This window comes from Lissotriton helveticus, chromosome 3_1 (assembly GCF_964261635.1).
Source record: "Lissotriton helveticus chromosome 3_1, aLisHel1.1, whole genome shotgun sequence".
Classification (NCBI taxonomy): Eukaryota; Metazoa; Chordata; class Amphibia; order Caudata; family Salamandridae; genus Lissotriton; species Lissotriton helveticus.
The window spans coordinates 1,979,399,546-1,979,418,335 of NC_136061.1; the positions used below are offsets into that span (position 1 = coordinate 1,979,399,546).

Below are 18,790 nucleotides of genomic sequence, written 5' to 3' on the forward strand. Positions count from 1 at the left end.
ACATTTACAATAGCACGTTTCTATGTACCCCAAACACAACAAAACAAATATATATAAAATATATATATATATATGTATCCTAATTTGGATCAGTGCCTCCACTTAGTTTATAATGAGAGCACAACACAATGGTAGTCCCAAGAGTGAAGCACCTGGGGGTTATAAAATCAACCCAATCTATATTTATATAGGTGCCGTGTGGTATGGGCAGGGTATCTTAGTTCCAGGAGTTGACAAGCCCTTGCACGCTGGTCAGCGTCAAATGAGACTGTTCAGTGATTCAATTTGGGGTTGTATATCCTCATCCAATGTTGTTGACATCAAGGAAAACAGGATCTGCACAGGGGATGGTACTGAACTCGATGTGGCTACCAGGGGCACAGACAGCACCAAGAGAAGACCTCCACGGAATTCTAACTGGAGGCTGAAGATCTGCAGCATAGCCTCCCTGAAGCGATTTCCTTGCAGTGATGTCACTGATGGACCGGGAAATGCAGAATATGTCAGGACTAAACTCGCCACCTAACAAATCGCAGTTGAATTTTTTAAAATACAGGTTCAGCAACATAGAAGTTTGCCTGCAGGGTGTCAAAAAATACTAAGTTCTGGTCTATGATGCATAACTTTTCAGGGAATAAGGCAATTATTTCAGCTGCATCTCATAAAGGCCGTGCTTAACCACTCAATATATTCCGCCCATGTATTTTCAGCACATGACCAGGGCAAAGTGCTCCCTATATATTTCTGTTGCATTGATCTCTGCTTCCAAAGCTCCTTCGGGTTTATGTCTGGGCCTATATAGTTAAACATTCCAGTGATCAATGCTCAGAGTAGCACACCTGCCAGCTGTCTCCAGTGCCCATCCAATTTCATCGATGAATAGACACTACAATTTGTCAGCAATGATGATCTATTGAAGGCCACCTTCTCCAAATCATGTTGATGTTATGTACACAAGTTGCCTCTCCCAGCCTGTGTTTTCAATATTAGCTCCGAGACCAGAGTTGTCAGCATACAGACTGAGTTTCCTGCATTAGACTCGCTCTCCACGTCGTTCACAATTGTTACTTTATGCATATCTTGCCTGATCATTGCCATTTAAGTTCTCATCAATCCAGTCTTGTTTTCTTTTCCTCTTAACTTACATAATTCTTCTATGGTTTTCAAAACGTTCCACGCGGTAGTCTTCATACTTAATGAGCCAAGTTACACATATCTCTCAACAACTACACATTTCTTTAGAAGATAGCATTTGTCCGATTTAGACTGCTGCCCATACTAACTGTTATTGCTGGCTATAGTAATCCTGTAAGGTGTTTGGGATTGTTGAAGTTCACTAACTGTTCATTGAGGGCAGTGTACTTATTTACCAGGTTTCACGGTGCAATGAAAAGCTTACACAAAAAAATCCACTGTAGAGCTGCTTACTCGTCGAATAGCATGCCATCAGTGTTGGGCTCTTTCATTCTTAATGTGTTCACCAAACCATTTGTATTTGTCCCATTTCTTAGCTTGCTTCTGGGCACACGGACCCTGCCCTTGCATAGGGAGCAAATATTTGACTTCTCCATGGAACTCTTGTTGGTCAGAAATTGTCAGAGCTTCACAAATTGTACTTTTGACCAGTGTTCGTCAAATAAATTATTTTCAGGCAAGAAGCACAGTACTACTGTGCTGGATGTTGGCATTTTATGGATATCCTGCTCCATTTTTGGCATGCTTTGTGGCTTTTGGTATCTGGTGTTCATTTTCTGGCGCCTTCAATTTCATCTTGCTAATAAATCTTTGTTCTGGTTCTCACCATATACTTGTAGACTGCCAGAACAATGTTTTCACTGCCCATTCTCCCCATGGTCATCTGGATGGAATTAAACACATAGCCAACCCTGAACGTTGGATGGCCATCTGCATTCCAGTATTCCTCATTATGGTCTTTGGTCCAAGCTTTTGTGTACATTGTGTTTTGTTGCAACTTCCCAGCGGGCTGGCCAGGTCATGGTCTTAATAAGTAGACAAAGAGGCCGTTCATGCCTTATCCTTATAACAGTAGGACTGTGTTGAGTCACATTAGGCAAGGACGATTACCCGCCAGTAAATACGTTCTCCCTCTGCTCCATCACCGATCACATTCCATTGTTCCTTGCTTTCTAAAATAAATAAAAGCAAATCTTCTCATTTGCAAAGTAGGCATTGCCAAGGAATCTAGGGAACTATAGGTTTTGTTATTGCACCCAGCCCCCCACCTATTTTATTTATTATGTCTACATCTATCAGCCATGGTTCAGATTAATTGTTCTCAACGATCTTGCTTTCGGATGAGTCACAAATGAAGTCATTCAAATGCCCAATACATGTTTGATAAGCTGAAACTAAGCAGTGCAGAATTATATTAATGTTGGAGCAATAAAACTCGTTTTCATTCTTGGAGGTAGAAAAAAAGGGGCTCACGATACATATCACATTTCTGATTTTTAAGAGTTTGAAATTCAGTTGCAGGTTCATAATACACTAGAGGCAGATACTAGTCAAAAGCTTTTTTACTGCACACCAGTTTTACTATACAAATCAATTCAATGTTGCAACAGGCTACCAAAAAGAGATCCAAAACTAGTTGCTGCATACATAACTGATAAAGAAAAGAACACCTTCCAGGTAGTGTATTCCATAACTCAATCTCTATACCTTAAACCGTTGCAATATTCATGAAAAGTCTCGAAATCTCATCAGTTTTTCTGCTCTCCCCTCACTACCCATTTCCCTGATCCATCTTCCCCCATCTCACCTCCTGTCTCCCAACTTCACTCTTTCCTCAGTTTCTTCTGCAGAGTAATTTTATTATAACACTGAAATCAATGCCACAATTTTCAAGAACGTTACCCAATATTTTCGGTAGTGTGAGGAGAACATTGGAACTTTCACACATTTCTAATTTACCAAGATACTTTCCACAGTTGTTTTTAACAGGAATCATATTTATGTGCTTTTATATAGGCATTCCAGGTACTAGCCACATCACTCATATATATATATATATATATATATATATATATATATATATATATATATATATATATATATATATATATATATATATACTAGCAGCCCGTTCCGACCTTGTCCGGGAGCATTCAGGCTTCCCCTACCCCTGCCTCCCCTGACATTGCCCAGCAGCCCGTGCCCCCGCCCGCCCCGTCCCCTGCCTGCCCCGACCCCCGCCTGCCCCGACATTGCCTTTCCTCAGCCGATCTGTTTTCCCGCCTGGCCCGACTCCCGCCTTCCGCCTGTCCTGAGTAAATGGAGTACGTAGTAGTCAATGGACAGTAGTACGTGCAAAATGTTCCACCCGTCACCTTGTTAGTCCCCGTCCCCCGCCTGCCCCGACATTGCCTTTCCTCAGCCGATCTGTTCTGTTGTAACTCCCCGTGGACAGTAGTACGTGCAAAAAGTTTCACCCGTCACCTTGTTAGTCCCCGTCCCCCGCCTGCCCCGACCCCCGCCTGCCCCTGACATTGCCTTTCCTCAGCCGATCTGTTCTGTTGTAGTCTGTTCTGTTGTAACTACCCGTCCCCCGCCTGGCCCGACACCCGCCTGCCCCGACAATGTCCCCGGAGCCTTACCTCAGCCGCCGCTCCTCAGTTCACCGCTCCTCGCCACTCTGCTCCTCACCGCCTGTCCGCCGCCGCTCCTCCCCCGCGCCATGTCCGCCCCTCTGCTGCTGGCACCGCCGCTGGCCTGTCCGCTGCTCCTCACGTTACCGCTCCTCCCCCGCGGCATGTCCGCCGCTCCTCCCCGTGCTCCTGATGTGAGCACGCACGTCGTGGCCAGCGCTACTTTGGAGGGACTACTTTTTTTTTAATATAAATTTTGTAAATAACGTTTATTTTTTATATTTATATAGCCTATAACCATCTACACACCCTGACGATTTCAACGGTGTATCGGGTGTGTAAATTGGCGACGTGGTTCCCTAGTTTACCCGCCTCAAAGCCTGAAAGTTCTTACTTTATTATAGTAGTATATATATATATATACACCCAGTAGAAGGCTTCGGCCGAAACGCGTAGGTCAGTTTTGGATGTTATGCACCTCTGCACTTTGCTTGTTTATGGCTCCATGATGTATGGTTGCTTGTGAATTCAAATAAAGCACCTCGTCGGCAAAATTCATTTATAAGACTTGTTAAGCGCACGACTACCAAGAGGTGTCTCGGCGCCTGGACAGAGTAATCACTGAATGGATGATTATTGATTGAACAACCAAGTTTTTACTTGTTTGCGAAAGGGTATTAAAGTTGTGGTGCTTTTTATTTGCTTTGGCAATGAATTCCACAGTTTGGCGGTGGCAATTGAAAAGGATCTGTCGCCCCATGTAGATTTCTTAGTTTTTGTTATCTCAAGGAGATTAGCCGTGGAGGAACGTAGTGTACGTGCTGGTCTATAGGGGCAGAGGGAGTGCTTTAGAAAAGTTGGTCGTTTTGCATGGATGGTTTTAAAAGCTATGCATAGGGCCTTGAATTTGATTCTGTGTCTCACTGGCAACCAATGCAGTTTTCGAATAGTTTTTGAAATTGGCTTGAATTTGGGTGTTCCTGTGATAAGTCTGGCGGCCGCATTCTGTCCCAGCTGAAGTTTATTTAGAACCTTTTCTTGCACATTGATCAGGAGGGCGTTGCAATAGTCAACTTGGGACATTACCAGGGTGCTGACTAAGGTTTTTATTGTGTTTGTGGGAAGATACGGCAGGAGTTTCCTAATCATTTTTATTGTAAAGAATGATACAGAGACTATTATATTTGCCTGATGTATAAATGATAGTTTATTGTCAAAAATCACTCCTAAATTCCTGACTTTGTTAACTGGAGTGGGTGGAGGTCCGAAATCGTGTGGCCACCAAATGGGGGACCATATTGGAGTGAGTTTGCCAAAAACCATAACCTCGGTTTTGTCCGAGTTTAGCTTTAAGCAATTTTCGTTCATCCATTTGCTGATAGCAAGCATTCCCTGTTGGAAGTTGTTGGCTACTTCTATTCCATTGTTGTTAATTGCCAGGACGAGCTGTGTGTCGGCAGCATAGGATGTTACTGCTAGACGATGAGCTTTGATGATCCTCGCCAAGTCCGCTACATAGATGTTAAAAAGCGTTGGACTTAGCGAGGATCCCTGAGGGATACCACAGGGGAGAGCAAATGGGCAAGACGAATAACTGCCCATGGCCACGGATTGTTCCCGGTTGATCAGAAAGGAAGAGAGAAGGGAGATGGCACTCTTAGATATTCCAGTTTCTGTGACACGGTTGATCAAGGTGGTGTGATCAACCGTGTCAAAGGCCGCGGAGAGGTCGAGCAATATAAGCACCGCAGCACCTCCTCCATCCAAAATCATTCTGATTTCGTCGGACGCTTTAATCAAGGCAGTCTCTGTGCCATGACTCTTTCTGAATCCGAACTGTGAGTCATCGAGGCAGCTGTTAAGGTCTATGAATTCAGAAATCTGGATGTTCATAATTTTTCCTACAATTTTTGCTGAAAAAGGGAGACATGCTATTGGCCGGTAGCTAGTGACATTGGAGGGATCTAGTGTGACTTTTTTGAGGAGTGGTTTGATTACCGTTTCTTTTCCATATTGATGGAAAAACACCCGATGTGAACATAGCGTTGAAAATGTCTGTGAGTGGTGGCTGATAATATCTGGAGCTAGTTTGAATATTGAAGGAGGACAAGGATCGTCTGGGGATCCCGAGTTAATGGTCATCATGAGTTTGCAAACTAGTTCCGGCGAAACCTGGTCGAAAGATTGAAAAGTGGGTTTATTATTGATGTCCATAGTAAGGCTGGTGGAATCAGGAAGTGTTTTTGAATTAGTGACAGAAGTGGTGTATTTGTTAAATTTGGAATAGATATTGCAAACTTTATCTTGAAAATAAGTAGCTAGACCGTCACACATAGATTGAGAAGCCTCTCTTGTGGTGGGTTTATCTTGTCCCGTTAGATGTGTGACAACCTGGTATAGTTGTTTAACTGAGTCCTGTGCTGACTCGATTTGATTGTTGTAGTATGCACTTTTTTGACAGATGATCATTTGTTTACATTTACTTAATTTTTCTTTGTAGCGGATTTTTTCATCAGGATCATAGTTTTTACGCCACTTGAGTTCCTGCCGTCTGCAGCTTTGTTTCTCTAGCCTAAGGCTCTCATTGAACCAGGGGGCTGAATTGGACATTCTATTTGTAGATCTGTAGAGGATTTCATTGTGCCGTTCTTCTGTTCGCCCTTGGAATGCAGTGTGGATGACAGGGTGCTTTTACAGAGGCTTGGAGGTATAATAATATATATATATATATGATAATCTCTCTCCACGAAGAAAAGAAGTTGGATCGCACCACAAAACCTCTTTATGATCATTTAAAGCATTTTATTTCAAAGAAACTCCAAAGCACTCCAAACACCAACGCGTTTCGATCTACCACTGAGATCTTGATCACGGTATATATATATATATATATATATATATATATATATATATATATATATATATATATATATATATATATATATATATATATATATATATATATATATATATATATATATATATATATATATAATATCTCGCATATGTACGGCTGTAATATTGTGCCTGGAGTGGTAAATGGCTTTTGTCATTTTACAGCTCGGCAAGGACAGCACTGTGCTAGTCTTAAGTTTATAGACGTTGCTGTAGAAATGGCAAAAGACTTTGTCCCTTTCTCTCGGCGGAGATGGCACTGTGCTAATCCTATGCTTAAAGACTTTGATAGAAAAGCAGACATTTGAGGTGAGCAGATCTAGAGCGTCGCTGGTGTTGAGAGTGCTCTATACCGGAGCTGCTTTCCACCTAAACTTGAGAACTACACAAGTTCTCTGCTTCTTTTTTTGCAAATAGTATTCGTCACTATGCCTCAACGGGTATTTTTTTTTACTTCTACTGGGTGCTCCATTGTGTCTGGACAAAGCAATACCTCTCCGAAGAGCTCTAATTATTGCGACACAGTGTCAGGGGTTGCTATTACTCATTTCTGGTTGGCTTGGTAGGTATTTTACCAATTAAAAGCTGTAATATTGTGCCTGGAGTGGTATACGGCTTTTGTCATTTTACAGCTCGGCAAGGACAGCACTGTGGTAGTCCTACGCTTAAAGACTTTGCTGTAGAAATGGCAAAGGCTTTGTCCCTTTCTATCTCAGCGTGGATGGCACTGTGCTAATCCTATGCTTAAAGACTTTGATAGAAAAGCAGACATTTGAGGTGAGCAGATCTAGAGTGTCGCTGGTGTTGAGAGTGCTCTATACAGGAGGTGCTTTCCATCTAAACTTGAGAACTACCCAGAGTTCTCTGCTTCTTTTTTGCATAATTTATTTGTCACTCTATGCCTGAAAGGGTATTTTTATATATATGTGTATATGTTCATTTTTTTAAGGTGATGCTTTGATGGAGGTCGCAAACATCATCTGCGGTGAACTCTAAATACTTGAATGATCTATATCAACTAACCAATGCAGTATGTGAAATGAAACCAACAAAGAACAAGACAAATAAAAGACAGAGTCGTCATTGTTTACCATGTTTTTTTGTAAAAATCCAAAAACTGGGTCAAAGCAAATGTACAATACAAAAGATGGACATTGCAGTATAGGAACAAAAGAAAAATGGAATTGAAGAAAACAAAACTCACAGACAAGAAAAGAGTTGGTATCCGCATATTGCAAACAAAGGTAAGGAATGCATGTCTGAGTCTGCTCAATTCAGTTTACATTTTACAGATCATACAAAACAGAATAATATCTGCCCAGGGTGCGACTTGTTTATAGCAACCATGGCTATAATAGCCATCGCTTCATCAAGTCTTGCCAATCAGAAAAGACTGTAAACTCCACATGACACAAAGGAAGGTTTAGAACTGGACCTGCGCACTCAGACTCACCCGTTTGCAGCAGGTTGTGAAAAATATAGTGTTTAAACTTGGCAAGGGTTGAGTGTATGATTGCTAGGCCAAACTTCACAATATGGTTTATTTGCAAACATTTTGACTTGCTCAATCATAACAGTTGTTTTATACTCGGTTTATGCATGAGCACAGTACAATATGCTTTCAGCATGTGGGCCATGATAGGCCTGCATCTACAAGAAAAACATATTCTGGCAAAGAAGTACACGTTTTGCTCTTGTTAATGCAGGCAGACAACCTCATATGGCACAATTAAATATAAGCATACTTGTACAGGAGATTCGAGTATAGCAAATAGGAATTATTCCCAAGAATATCTCAAGACTTTAATAAAACAAAAAAACAGATTTAATGGCTGAAACTAGATCTTCTCGCATTCTTTGAATGACACAGTTTTAGAGACCCTAGGAGATGAGAAGGAAAAGCTGGAAGTTGACATGTTAACAGGAGGCATTATTGGGAAGCTTCAGTACCTGGTATGAAGATGCAAGTGTGACTGTTGAACAGTCTCAACACACAATCTTCCCATCCTTTGCTATGTGGAAAGCAGGTAAATAAGTCTGCAAACGTGCATTCCTGGTATCATAATACAACCTTGCATTGTTCTCAAAATAGAAGCTTCCAGCTCAACACAGAAATTGCTAATAGTTACATCTTCTCACTGAGACCCCCTAAAAAAGGTCATGGTGCAGCTTGAGATGCCCATTAAGATGACATAGTAAAACCTGTGCATTAGCAACCGTTGGAATGCCCACTCTAGACCACATTATAGACGTCAATACCTTTTTCCATACATGAGGTGTGAAGACACAAAAAAGTGAAAACAATGAAGCACTCAAGTCCTTTTAAACTTAAAAGTTGGGCTCATATTTTAGGAATAGTTTAAAACAATGGCATTTAAATAATCTAAAATTCCTTGTTTCCTCTGCTGTACATGTATAAACAAATATTTACAGAATTCTACATGTCTTCTTAAAGGTCAGAAGGCTGTAGTTTGCGTTATAGCCAGGATGTTTTACCCGGCTTTGGCTCTATTCTGCCCTGGTCAGTTCATGGTTCAATAGCTTTTTTATATTCAAATAAAGTACAGAGAGATAGATTTATCCAAGAGCTGGCTGGTGTTAGTTGCATGCTTTTCACGTGGTGGCCTAATATTTACCCTCAAGTCTGTTAAAACTAGCTGTTACAGGCCCAGCTTTTTAGGCCCCATGAAGTGAGGACAAAGCATATGTACCAAATGATGGCAGACATGAGTGGAATGAAGAGCACAATAGAGGCTTCTGACATTGGCCCACATTGGGAGTGAAGAGTTTAATTTCTAGCATTTTGTGTTCCTGATAACTGTAGGTTTTCTTTTATTATTTTCAGTTCCAAATAACAAAAATCAGGATGCATTAAAAAAATAACTATTCACAATTGGATGAGATACTCCCAAGTGTCAGAAGTCACCTTGCAATCTCTAGCAGAAAGACATGTACTCGTGCCTTGAGAGGACTTTGCAGGAATCAGGTGTAGGGACTGAGGGAATGGAGGTGGATTAGGATGCAGAGATGACCACCAGCCATTGTACGTTACCATGCCTTGTTTCAGAGACCAGCCCCTCAGTTTTTCCCCCTGTCTAGAAACAGCTTTTTACTACAGATGAAACATGTTCCATGGGATAGCTGAACACATCCTAGAATTCCCACTACTGCAGAAAATAACACTGCTACCTTCTTAAGATACAAAAGAAAAATAAACTAGTATTTAGTCAACTGCTAGTTTATTGTTTAGCTTTTTTTTTTATTGTTTCTCTATATTTACATCTCCCAGACCAAAGATCCAGGAATAAATAAACGAGGTTAACTGTTGAAACTATCTGTGGTCACCTTGCAAATCAGTCAAATCCAAGTTGATTTTTAAGCTATATCTAAAAACATAAGAGCATCTTGTTTTCTTAAATCAACAAAGAATTTTACAAGAGAATGGCATGGTGTAGGAGTAGCACAAAGTGTTTAGTTGTAAAGGTCAGATGATCAAATCTTAAACGGTAATAAATAATGTAATAACATAACTGCAATTCTAGTCTCCAACCAGAGAGATTTTTATTTACTACATAAAAGAACTGTGGCAAATCTATAGTTCGAATTGGTTTCCCATCCAAACAAAATTGCTTAAACACACACACACACACACACAAACACACTTATCTTCTTGCACCGCTTTTGCTCCTAAGCACCAAACGCAGTAGGCAGATTTAGCAATGTTGTAGTCCTTCCTTCTGTATGCGAAAAATGACACAAACGTCATAATGCTTTGCTGCATGTTCTGTATTCAGCAAATATGGACAAAAACAAGTGCATCATTGCTGGTGAAAAAGGTCCAATGTATCTTAAAGTATTATTTAGAAATGTCTATTTCACTGGTTCCTGGTGAAGAAGGAATTTCCAGAACTCCAAAAACGGAATACCATGGATATACATTGACTTCTAATAAAAAGACATATAGAAGAGTTGAAAAGCTATATGCCCAACACATTTACATCCATTAGGAACCAACATCTCCTTATGTACTAGTTGACAAAACTAGTGACCCGTTTTTCCTAGCAGTAGCACCAGAATTTTATTAGTCATTGAAAGGAGAAACCAGATGCTCGTTCTGAGGTAAGCAGAAATCATACAGAAGGAAGCTGTGCAGATTACGCCACAAGGCAAGGATTACACCCAGCTCATTGTACCCTGTTTAAAAACAAGAATCAACAACTGCTTGAAATCTTCTTTCGGCTTTTTATGGCAGCTGAATGGCTGACACATTTCTTCATATTTGAATTTCATCGTTAATCTTGTAATTGGAGGGTTTCTTTCTACATCTTTATGTGCTAGTTAAGCCCTCGATGCATTAATGTCGTGTTTTTTTTCAATAATACTGTTGCATGTTTTTATGCCTGTTAGGCCTTTCCATTTACCCACTTGTTAGCAATTGACAAAAATGTCCTATGAGCTTTGCTGTTAGAAGTCCAAAAAAATCAGGTTTACCGTTGTCCAGTTAATATTACATCAATGGCTCCCTCAGGCGAGGTATCACTGGTTTGTTAAACAACTTTAGAACAATGCTTTCTGCGATGACTCCCAGATAAGCTTTTTCTGGTGATGGGTTGAAAGCATAATGAATATTCCGAAGTAGCACGAACCCCTGCTCCCACATGCATTGATGTGGGATCATATTTGGAGATAGACAACACATCTTCTCATAATCTGGCCCCAAGTGCAGCTGGGGAAGGGGCGGAGAGATAAGCAGAAGACCTGCTGGGAATTTTTGGCCAGCATTATTTGGCCAGGAACTAAACCCACTGGAACATCTCATCTGGGAGTTCCACAAACATTAATAACTCGACACAATGATTTTTTGAGGAGATGAAAACAGAATCAAGCACCAAACACAGGTAAAGGCTGGGTGTGTAGCTACAAGAATTTAGTATCAGGCATGTAGTATGCTAATTTCTCACTATCACTACTCCATGCTAAACAAAGAGCACACTCTCCTGGGCTAAACAAACTTTTTAGTTGCAGTTCTGCAACTAAAAAAGGAAGGAAACGGTCTTTTTTCGCAATGAAGTAAAATGGGCTGTGTCTACACACCATGCACGGCGTTTAAAATAAAGCTATATTTATAGCTTTCTCCACTACAACTGTCCAGGAGACATGACAATAGAGGCCATGGAAGAAAACCATGAACTAGGTTTGAAAGAATGGAGGATCTGCAGTTGTTGCTATTTAATAAAAAATATTCTAGGTGAGAAAAATAGAGTTGGGTACATGTGATTAATGCTTTTTTCCATCATTGGTTTGCACATAATGCCATGTTTAGAGACAATCATCATGAATTCTCCCCAAATCATATTAAATATGAAGAACTGGCCTTGGTAAATATTGTATTTAGAGAGAAAGCAGGGTGGAGAGGGACTGGTGAATAATGTATTTGGTGAGGGGATAATGCAAAACAGTTTTAGAATTTATTCTGCTACACTAAATCCTTGTTTTTTGCTCAATTCAAAGTAAATTTCTCTTAATTTGTTTTACTTTACAAAAGTAACAAACTATTATCACAGAAGGTGGGAATAACTTCTACCCAATCAGAATGTGCAATAAAAGAGGGGCGACCATGTGCAAGAAATCCAAACAACCAAACACTAATAATCAAAAATAAATGAGTGAACTATAAAACTCTGGATTACATCTATCCGTACGAGTTGCAGGTGTCCCTGTCTTACACAATCTCTTTTGATCTGGGACTATGTGATATGACTGCCTTATACAAACTTGAGGAATTATTGACGGATATACTGCCAATGGCAAATATCTTATCTTTAAATATGGAACTCTGTATTGTATCTCCTTACAGAGCTGTGTGGAATTTGAAAGGCATTGTGAGATGGAAGTACGGATCGTATTCAGATTTGCAGCATCTGCCTTGCTTCTTGTTCTCTTCAATGTCCTGCATAGACTTCAGATGGGTGGGCCAAGATGCATAGCCAATGACTTAACCAACATTCTATGAGCGACGGATTGTAAAGGGCCCGATATACCCAACTGCACTACATGTGAGCACTACTTTACACCTTCAACATCCTGAGATGTGGCACATCGTGCTGCCATGTGGGACATCATGCAGCAAGACTTGGCACAGCCCAAAACCTTTCCTACCAGATAAGCAGGGAATTTTTTATTAATCTAGTATTCTGAAGTAGAGTTATACAAATTTGAGTTACTGCTTCGCGGAATAATTGGAAATGTGTTTTCTTCAATACAAATACTGGAAAAAGAAAAACAAATGATACTAAACATCAATAAATTCAATTAAATTAGCACATGCTACAGCCTTAGGAGCTGTTGCACACTAACGAAGCTCTAGCCACAATCAAAGTGTTGCAGCTTTCGTGTATTTGACTTGTGCTCGGTCCACCACTTTCACAGCTGTGAATGCGAAGCAGAGGCATTACAAATCATAAATATGAGGGAAAAAAATATATGTCACCAGCAAAAAGGGAATAAGCTACTGCAATGGCATCAATGTCAAATAATTTAAGCCATGCTCTGAGCTGCTGTTCATGCTCAATATATGTAAGAATGCCAGTAGATACACAGGAGGAAAGGGAAAGCTGTCATCTGTAGCATGAATGCTATTTAGCCAAACACTAAGCAGGCACATTCTGTGATACCCAAGACGAGTTTCAAAAACATCATAAACATACAGGCCTCTGTGTAAAACAAGAAGCAATCCATAGGTACTGCTGGGGACAGTGAAATTACATACAGGATAGTGTACTTCCTTCTAATGCACAAAAATATTAAAAGAGGTTCATAAAGCAGCACAATGTCTAATACTCCCAGGTACTGCTTGCTAAATAAAGGAATGTAGAAGCGCCAACGAGATATTTGTAGAAGAACACCGTAGGTAGTGAGGAAGGCTCAAAAGGGCATAACTAGGCCAACTGCTTAAAAAACAACCATATGTTAAGACGTTAAAAGGTGGACAATAGACTATCTACACGACACCATTTGGTTATGTGTAATGAACAGAAACGGAGCAGAAATGCTATACGGCAGGGTAGCATATTTAGGAAGAAAAAAATAGCCTTTCTAGTTCAAATGTAAACGGTTTATTGCTGTTGATTTAGATCATGCCCCCTCCCACACACACTCGTTCCCGTCTCTCTCGCTCTGAAGGAGGATGGCTTAGATAGTAAAGTGAGGTATTCTTCCTAGGGTTTACCTACTAGACCTAAAGATATTGAATATAGAGATTTTGAGGTATGAGCATCCTCTCCGTCATCCTGACATTAGCCTCCAAAGTCCACACCATATTGATGGAATAAAGCACCTCGAGATGTTACATATATTTTAATTGGAACCATCATGAATAAGGACACAAGCAAGAGAGTGGCCACCATAACTCACAGAACAATTCTCTCCAAAGTGGTTTATTCCATAAATAAGTATATATGATATAAATATCAAATATATACATGTGCAAAGGTAAACAGTGGTGACCCATACTGCAACAAAAAGCAGCTCATGAGCATCTCTTTTGAATAAGATGTGAGGTCAAGTGAAGGAGTTGCTAACTAAATCCACTGATTACAAGTCCTTGTAAAACCGACTGTGCATCGGACCTAAATGTAAAGTTACCTGCTTCAAGCCGACACAGCACCTGCCGTCAAACATGATTTAGAAGTGCCTCTTTGTTCTGGAAATGCCATACCTGGGTTGTCCACCAACGTTTTCTACACAGAATAACCTGAGATAGATAAAGGGAACAAATAACACCTGCTCTTGGTCGATAGGAGCGAGTTCCCGATTAAAGCCTGCATACTGGATTTGCTGTTTCATAAAGAGAAGAAATGGACATCCACATAACACAATATGTGCTCAGAATTTGAAGGCAAGGGCATGCTGAATCTGTGACAGAAAAATCAACCGTCCAGTCCCAACATAAAGATGGTAACACATTTAGAAAACGCATGTCATGATGGTTCAACACAAAATGGTCATCACAGGAAATATGCCTCAAATATTTGCTGCATTCTCACAAACATTTCAAAAGAAAGGATGTGTCTACTTAAACCCCAACCACCTACCATGCCCACTACAATTCATGTAGACATTACCACCTGTGAAATAAATAAAATAAAACATCTCTCTGGTGTAGAATCGAAAATATTCAGGTTGCAGTTCAAAGCTTGTTTGACGTATCACAAAAACGAATGGGTTTGGAGTTTGTCTTTGCTGCTTCAATGGATTAGCTTAAATTGTATCTACAGCCCAACCAATGGGACCAGGAAGCTTGGAATCAGAAATCTTGGACCAATAAACCAAAATTAAGACCTTCTGGCAAGTGGCATTCATACCAAGAAAATAAGAATGTGTATATCTGCCTTCTGACTTCGATCCAAATCAGAAATTGCATAGGATATACTTTTGTGCAAGGCAGCAGCCCATTGATCCTGTGAACTACCACTCCATATCACGTCCCAAATATGTTTGCTGGCACAGTCAGATATCATCGAATTTGTGTTTTAAGTAGTCTTTGATGACCTTGGCAATAGGCAGCTCATCAAGCAGCTTCAGGCTTTGAAGGCCTATGTACTGACGAATTTTAATTCGGCACAGATCTTGCAAATTCCTTGGTTGCCCTGTAAAGACAAAGAGAAAACCTGTATATTATATAACTATAGCAAACTTTTCTTTCACATTGAGAATGTCAGCCCCGATGTCCAGCCACCTGTTGGGTCATAGGAAATCAATTACCCAGCAATTTTCTTCAGAAAACGAGCTTAACCCAAGGCAGCATCCCTTATTTATTTATTTTGAAAGTTTTATATAGCGCGGACAAGATCCTTGCGGATATCAGAGCGCTTTACATGGAGGAGTACATGAGGGATCATAGTTCAGAGATAAAACATCATCAAACAAATAAATCAAAAGAAGCAATCAGTACAATCAGATAAGTCATGCATAGGGTGCAATATGATCTAATGATCTGTGCATTAAAAACAAATAGAGGTATAATACTGCAATAAAAGGCATACATTCACTAGTTGATAATAATCTAAAATAGGCCATTTCTTAGGGTGCTATATGAGCTAACGATCGGTGCATTATAAACAAATAGAAGTATAGTACTACAATAAAAGGCATTCACACGCTAATTAATAGTAGTCTTTCTAATTAATAGTAGTATTTCTTAGGATGCTATATGGGCTAACTATCGGTGCATTAAGAGTGATTGGAGGTATGATACTGCAAAGTGGCAGACATTCGCTAGTTAATATTAGCCTAATGAGTGTTTCCCAAGGGTGAGTTCAAGTGGTGAGAAAGACTAGTCCAGAATGGCCGACAGAGGTAGAGAGAGAGGGAGAGACCAGTCTAAGATGGCAGCCAAAATGCAAGGATTCCAGAGTTTGGTTTCTCTTTCTACTCTGGGGATGTCGAATTAGTCCATCTTCCATGTTGATTGAGGGGGGGAGCAGAGTTCAGCTTCTATGCTGCTAGATGGTGGCTTATCTCTGTTTTGCTGCTCCCTGACCGCGTTGGTATGTAGCTTCATGGTGGGCAGGGGGGCGATTTATGGTTTCAGCTTTATGGCCCCAGCCAGGTTAGCAATGGAGAGTGAAAAGCCCGCGCAAATACCAGTCACATAGAAGTCCGGGCAAAGCGTAAACAAAGCCTGCATGAATGTTTGATATGATGTGAATACAGGTAGTTGCCCTTCGCGTCGCCCCAAAGGCTGTCAGATATGCGTGTGACTTCCCGGCAAATTCTGATGTGATTGCCAGCCCTTACACAGGATGTACTAGAAGCTATACATACGAACAGTGAGAGAAAGGACCGATTACATAAGGGTAGAGTGCCATTTTGTAGTGATTGGGACTCGATGCATGCATCACAATGTAAATAATGAAATACTAAGTACAGGGAATATACTTACATACAAATTTACACCACTATATATGTTGATGGAGAAGAGTTAGGTTATCATGAGTTTAGTCTTTCTTTCAATTAAACGAGGAAGAAAATGGTACTGAGCTGGTGAGAGAGAGGACCTATTATGAGGAGCAATTAGCTCCAATTATCAAAATCTGGAGGAGTTGCCATGGGATCGCGGAACCACAAGGAAACTAAACTAGGCATTCAATAATGTCTGAGGTGGGGTATGGTGAGTTACCAGTGGGGTGGGAGACCACAAAGCAGTTCTGTGAATGGCACTGAAAAGAAAGCTAAGCATTTTGTATTATGCCACGTTTCTGAGGACAACCAAACTGCTTGGTTGTTGCCAATTAAACTGCACAGCCAATTGCTTCACCAGCTTGGTGGTGGTGATTGGCTGTGCAGTTTTATTAGTAGTACGGTGTCAATATCGTATTGTATGAGGATAGGAAATTTAAAGGCTGTCCCGCCCACAGGTGGTTTGAATATTATGCAATAGTCCGCTTTTTCATTACAAGTGCCCACTGTAATTATGCAACAGAAAAAAAAAGAAATTACGCTGTAGGTATGACAAAATGACGCAGCAAAAAAAGGCAAGTTAAGTGGAAAGAAAAGTCCAATTATGCTGCACATTCTGCTGTGGTACTATTCTGTATTACTAGTATGCATTTTACAATGTATGTGCACTGATACACAAGGAATGACAATGCCATAAAAGAACAAGTTACTTACTATTGGAAACAATCTTACTGGTGGATACTCTACCAGGAGATTTTTTGCCTTTGGAATATTCCCCAGGCGTCAGAATGGATACAGAATTTTTTCAGCACTGCTCCTGCATGCAAATAGGTGACGCCGTGCGGCTCAGCATTGGCTCCATACGATAATGTAAAATGACAGAGCGGAGTTTCATATTAGGGCCCCTCTTGGGCGTGGATGTTGTTTTCTTGCTTGACTCTTTCCACACCCTCAGATGCAGAACGTGAAAGAATTATCAGTGCCAGTTAGCAGATACCTAACTTGGAACCGTTTTTAATGTTAAACATAGGCCAATCCACTGAGTGGCGGAAGTGGGAAGGCAGCGAAGAATCTTCAGTTGGATAGAGCATCCACCAGAAAGAGCGTTATAGAAGGTAAGAAACGGGTTTTCTGAGATATACTTATAGCTGCAGGTTCCTCATCTATTTAGAATAGATACCAAAGTAGTAAATCCCAAAGGTGGAGAGTCTGTGGAGTGGACTCAGCCCAAAATGTCCTGTAGGCCCAAATATTCAAAATCTCCTTCCCATCAGAAATGGCCGTCAGGGAATTAGTGCCTCATGAACATGTGCACAAACACAGACATCACAGCCTGGCAGAAGTCAAGGACGGGCACTCCCCATGCCAGCCTCAGGCCTAGTGGAATGGGCTCCCAGTACTTCCAGAGGTCGCTATTTGGCCAGAGCTTGTCATATCTTAATGCAGAAGACTACCCATGCAGAAGACTATCCAACATGACAAGAGTCCTCTTCTACACACCATTCCCTATCTTCGCCCAAGAGAACCCCATGAAGAGCAGATTGTCCACCCAACGGCCCTTGCTACAATCGATGTAAAAGCTTAAAGCACATTTGAGGGTCCATTGACTGAAGCCTCGCCTTCTCTTTCAAGGGGTGAGGAAAGGCAAAGAATGCTGGGAGAGTGTTGGATTGGCCAACGTTGAAAGGAGTTCAATCAATCAATCAATCATGCCATTTGTATAGCGCACTACTCACCCGGGAGGGTCTCAAGGCGCTTGGGGGGAGGGGTATGCTACTGCTCGAACTGCCAGGTCTTGAGTTGTTTCCTGAAGGCGAGATGGTTGCAACTTTAGGGAAAACGGCCACCCAAATACTCAGACTGCGGCAAGCCAGCCTTCAGCAACCATTCATTGAGACAAGACACTACTAGTGTCCCCAATAGCCAAATGTGTACCACTGCCCTTCACATTCGTGAACAACTAAGGCGCACTGGTGGAGCCAAAGGGAAACACTGAACTGGAAATGTTCCTAGACATATTTTAACAGCAACATGGGTATATAAAAGCTAGACGTCCAAGGACACCATCCAGTCTCCTAGATCCAGAGGAACAAGAATCTGGGCTAATGTGAGCATTTTGAATTCATTCTTCTGCAGGTCCAATATAGGCTAGAGGCCTCCCTTCTTTTTCAGCACAGCGGAATAAAGAAATGAACAACCCTTTTCTCTTTCAGAGTCCGGGATCCTCTTGATGATACCCGTTGAAAGCAACACTAGCACCTCATGCAGCAGAATGGCGAGGTGCTCCTCTGAAATGTAATTGAATGTAGAGTTAAAATGTGGTGAAG

The 18,790-nt window shown here is 40.9% G+C and overlaps 1 protein-coding gene across 3 annotated transcripts in view; it reads right to left on the reverse strand.

Moving 5' to 3' along the window:
* Positions 1-7,586: 7,586 nt before the first annotated feature.
* The window catches only part of ASB7 (ankyrin repeat and SOCS box containing 7), a 313,217-nt gene continuing 302,013 nt past the window's right edge, over positions 7,587-18,790 (reverse strand). For all 3 annotated transcript variants that reach the window (XM_078683104.1, XM_078683105.1, XM_078683106.1), the window contains one exon: positions 7,587-15,151. In XM_078683104.1, the coding sequence (XP_078539230.1) occupies positions 15,012-15,151 (140 nt within the window). In that variant the 3' untranslated portion in view covers positions 7,587-15,011. The remainder of the gene's footprint in view (positions 15,152-18,790) is intronic.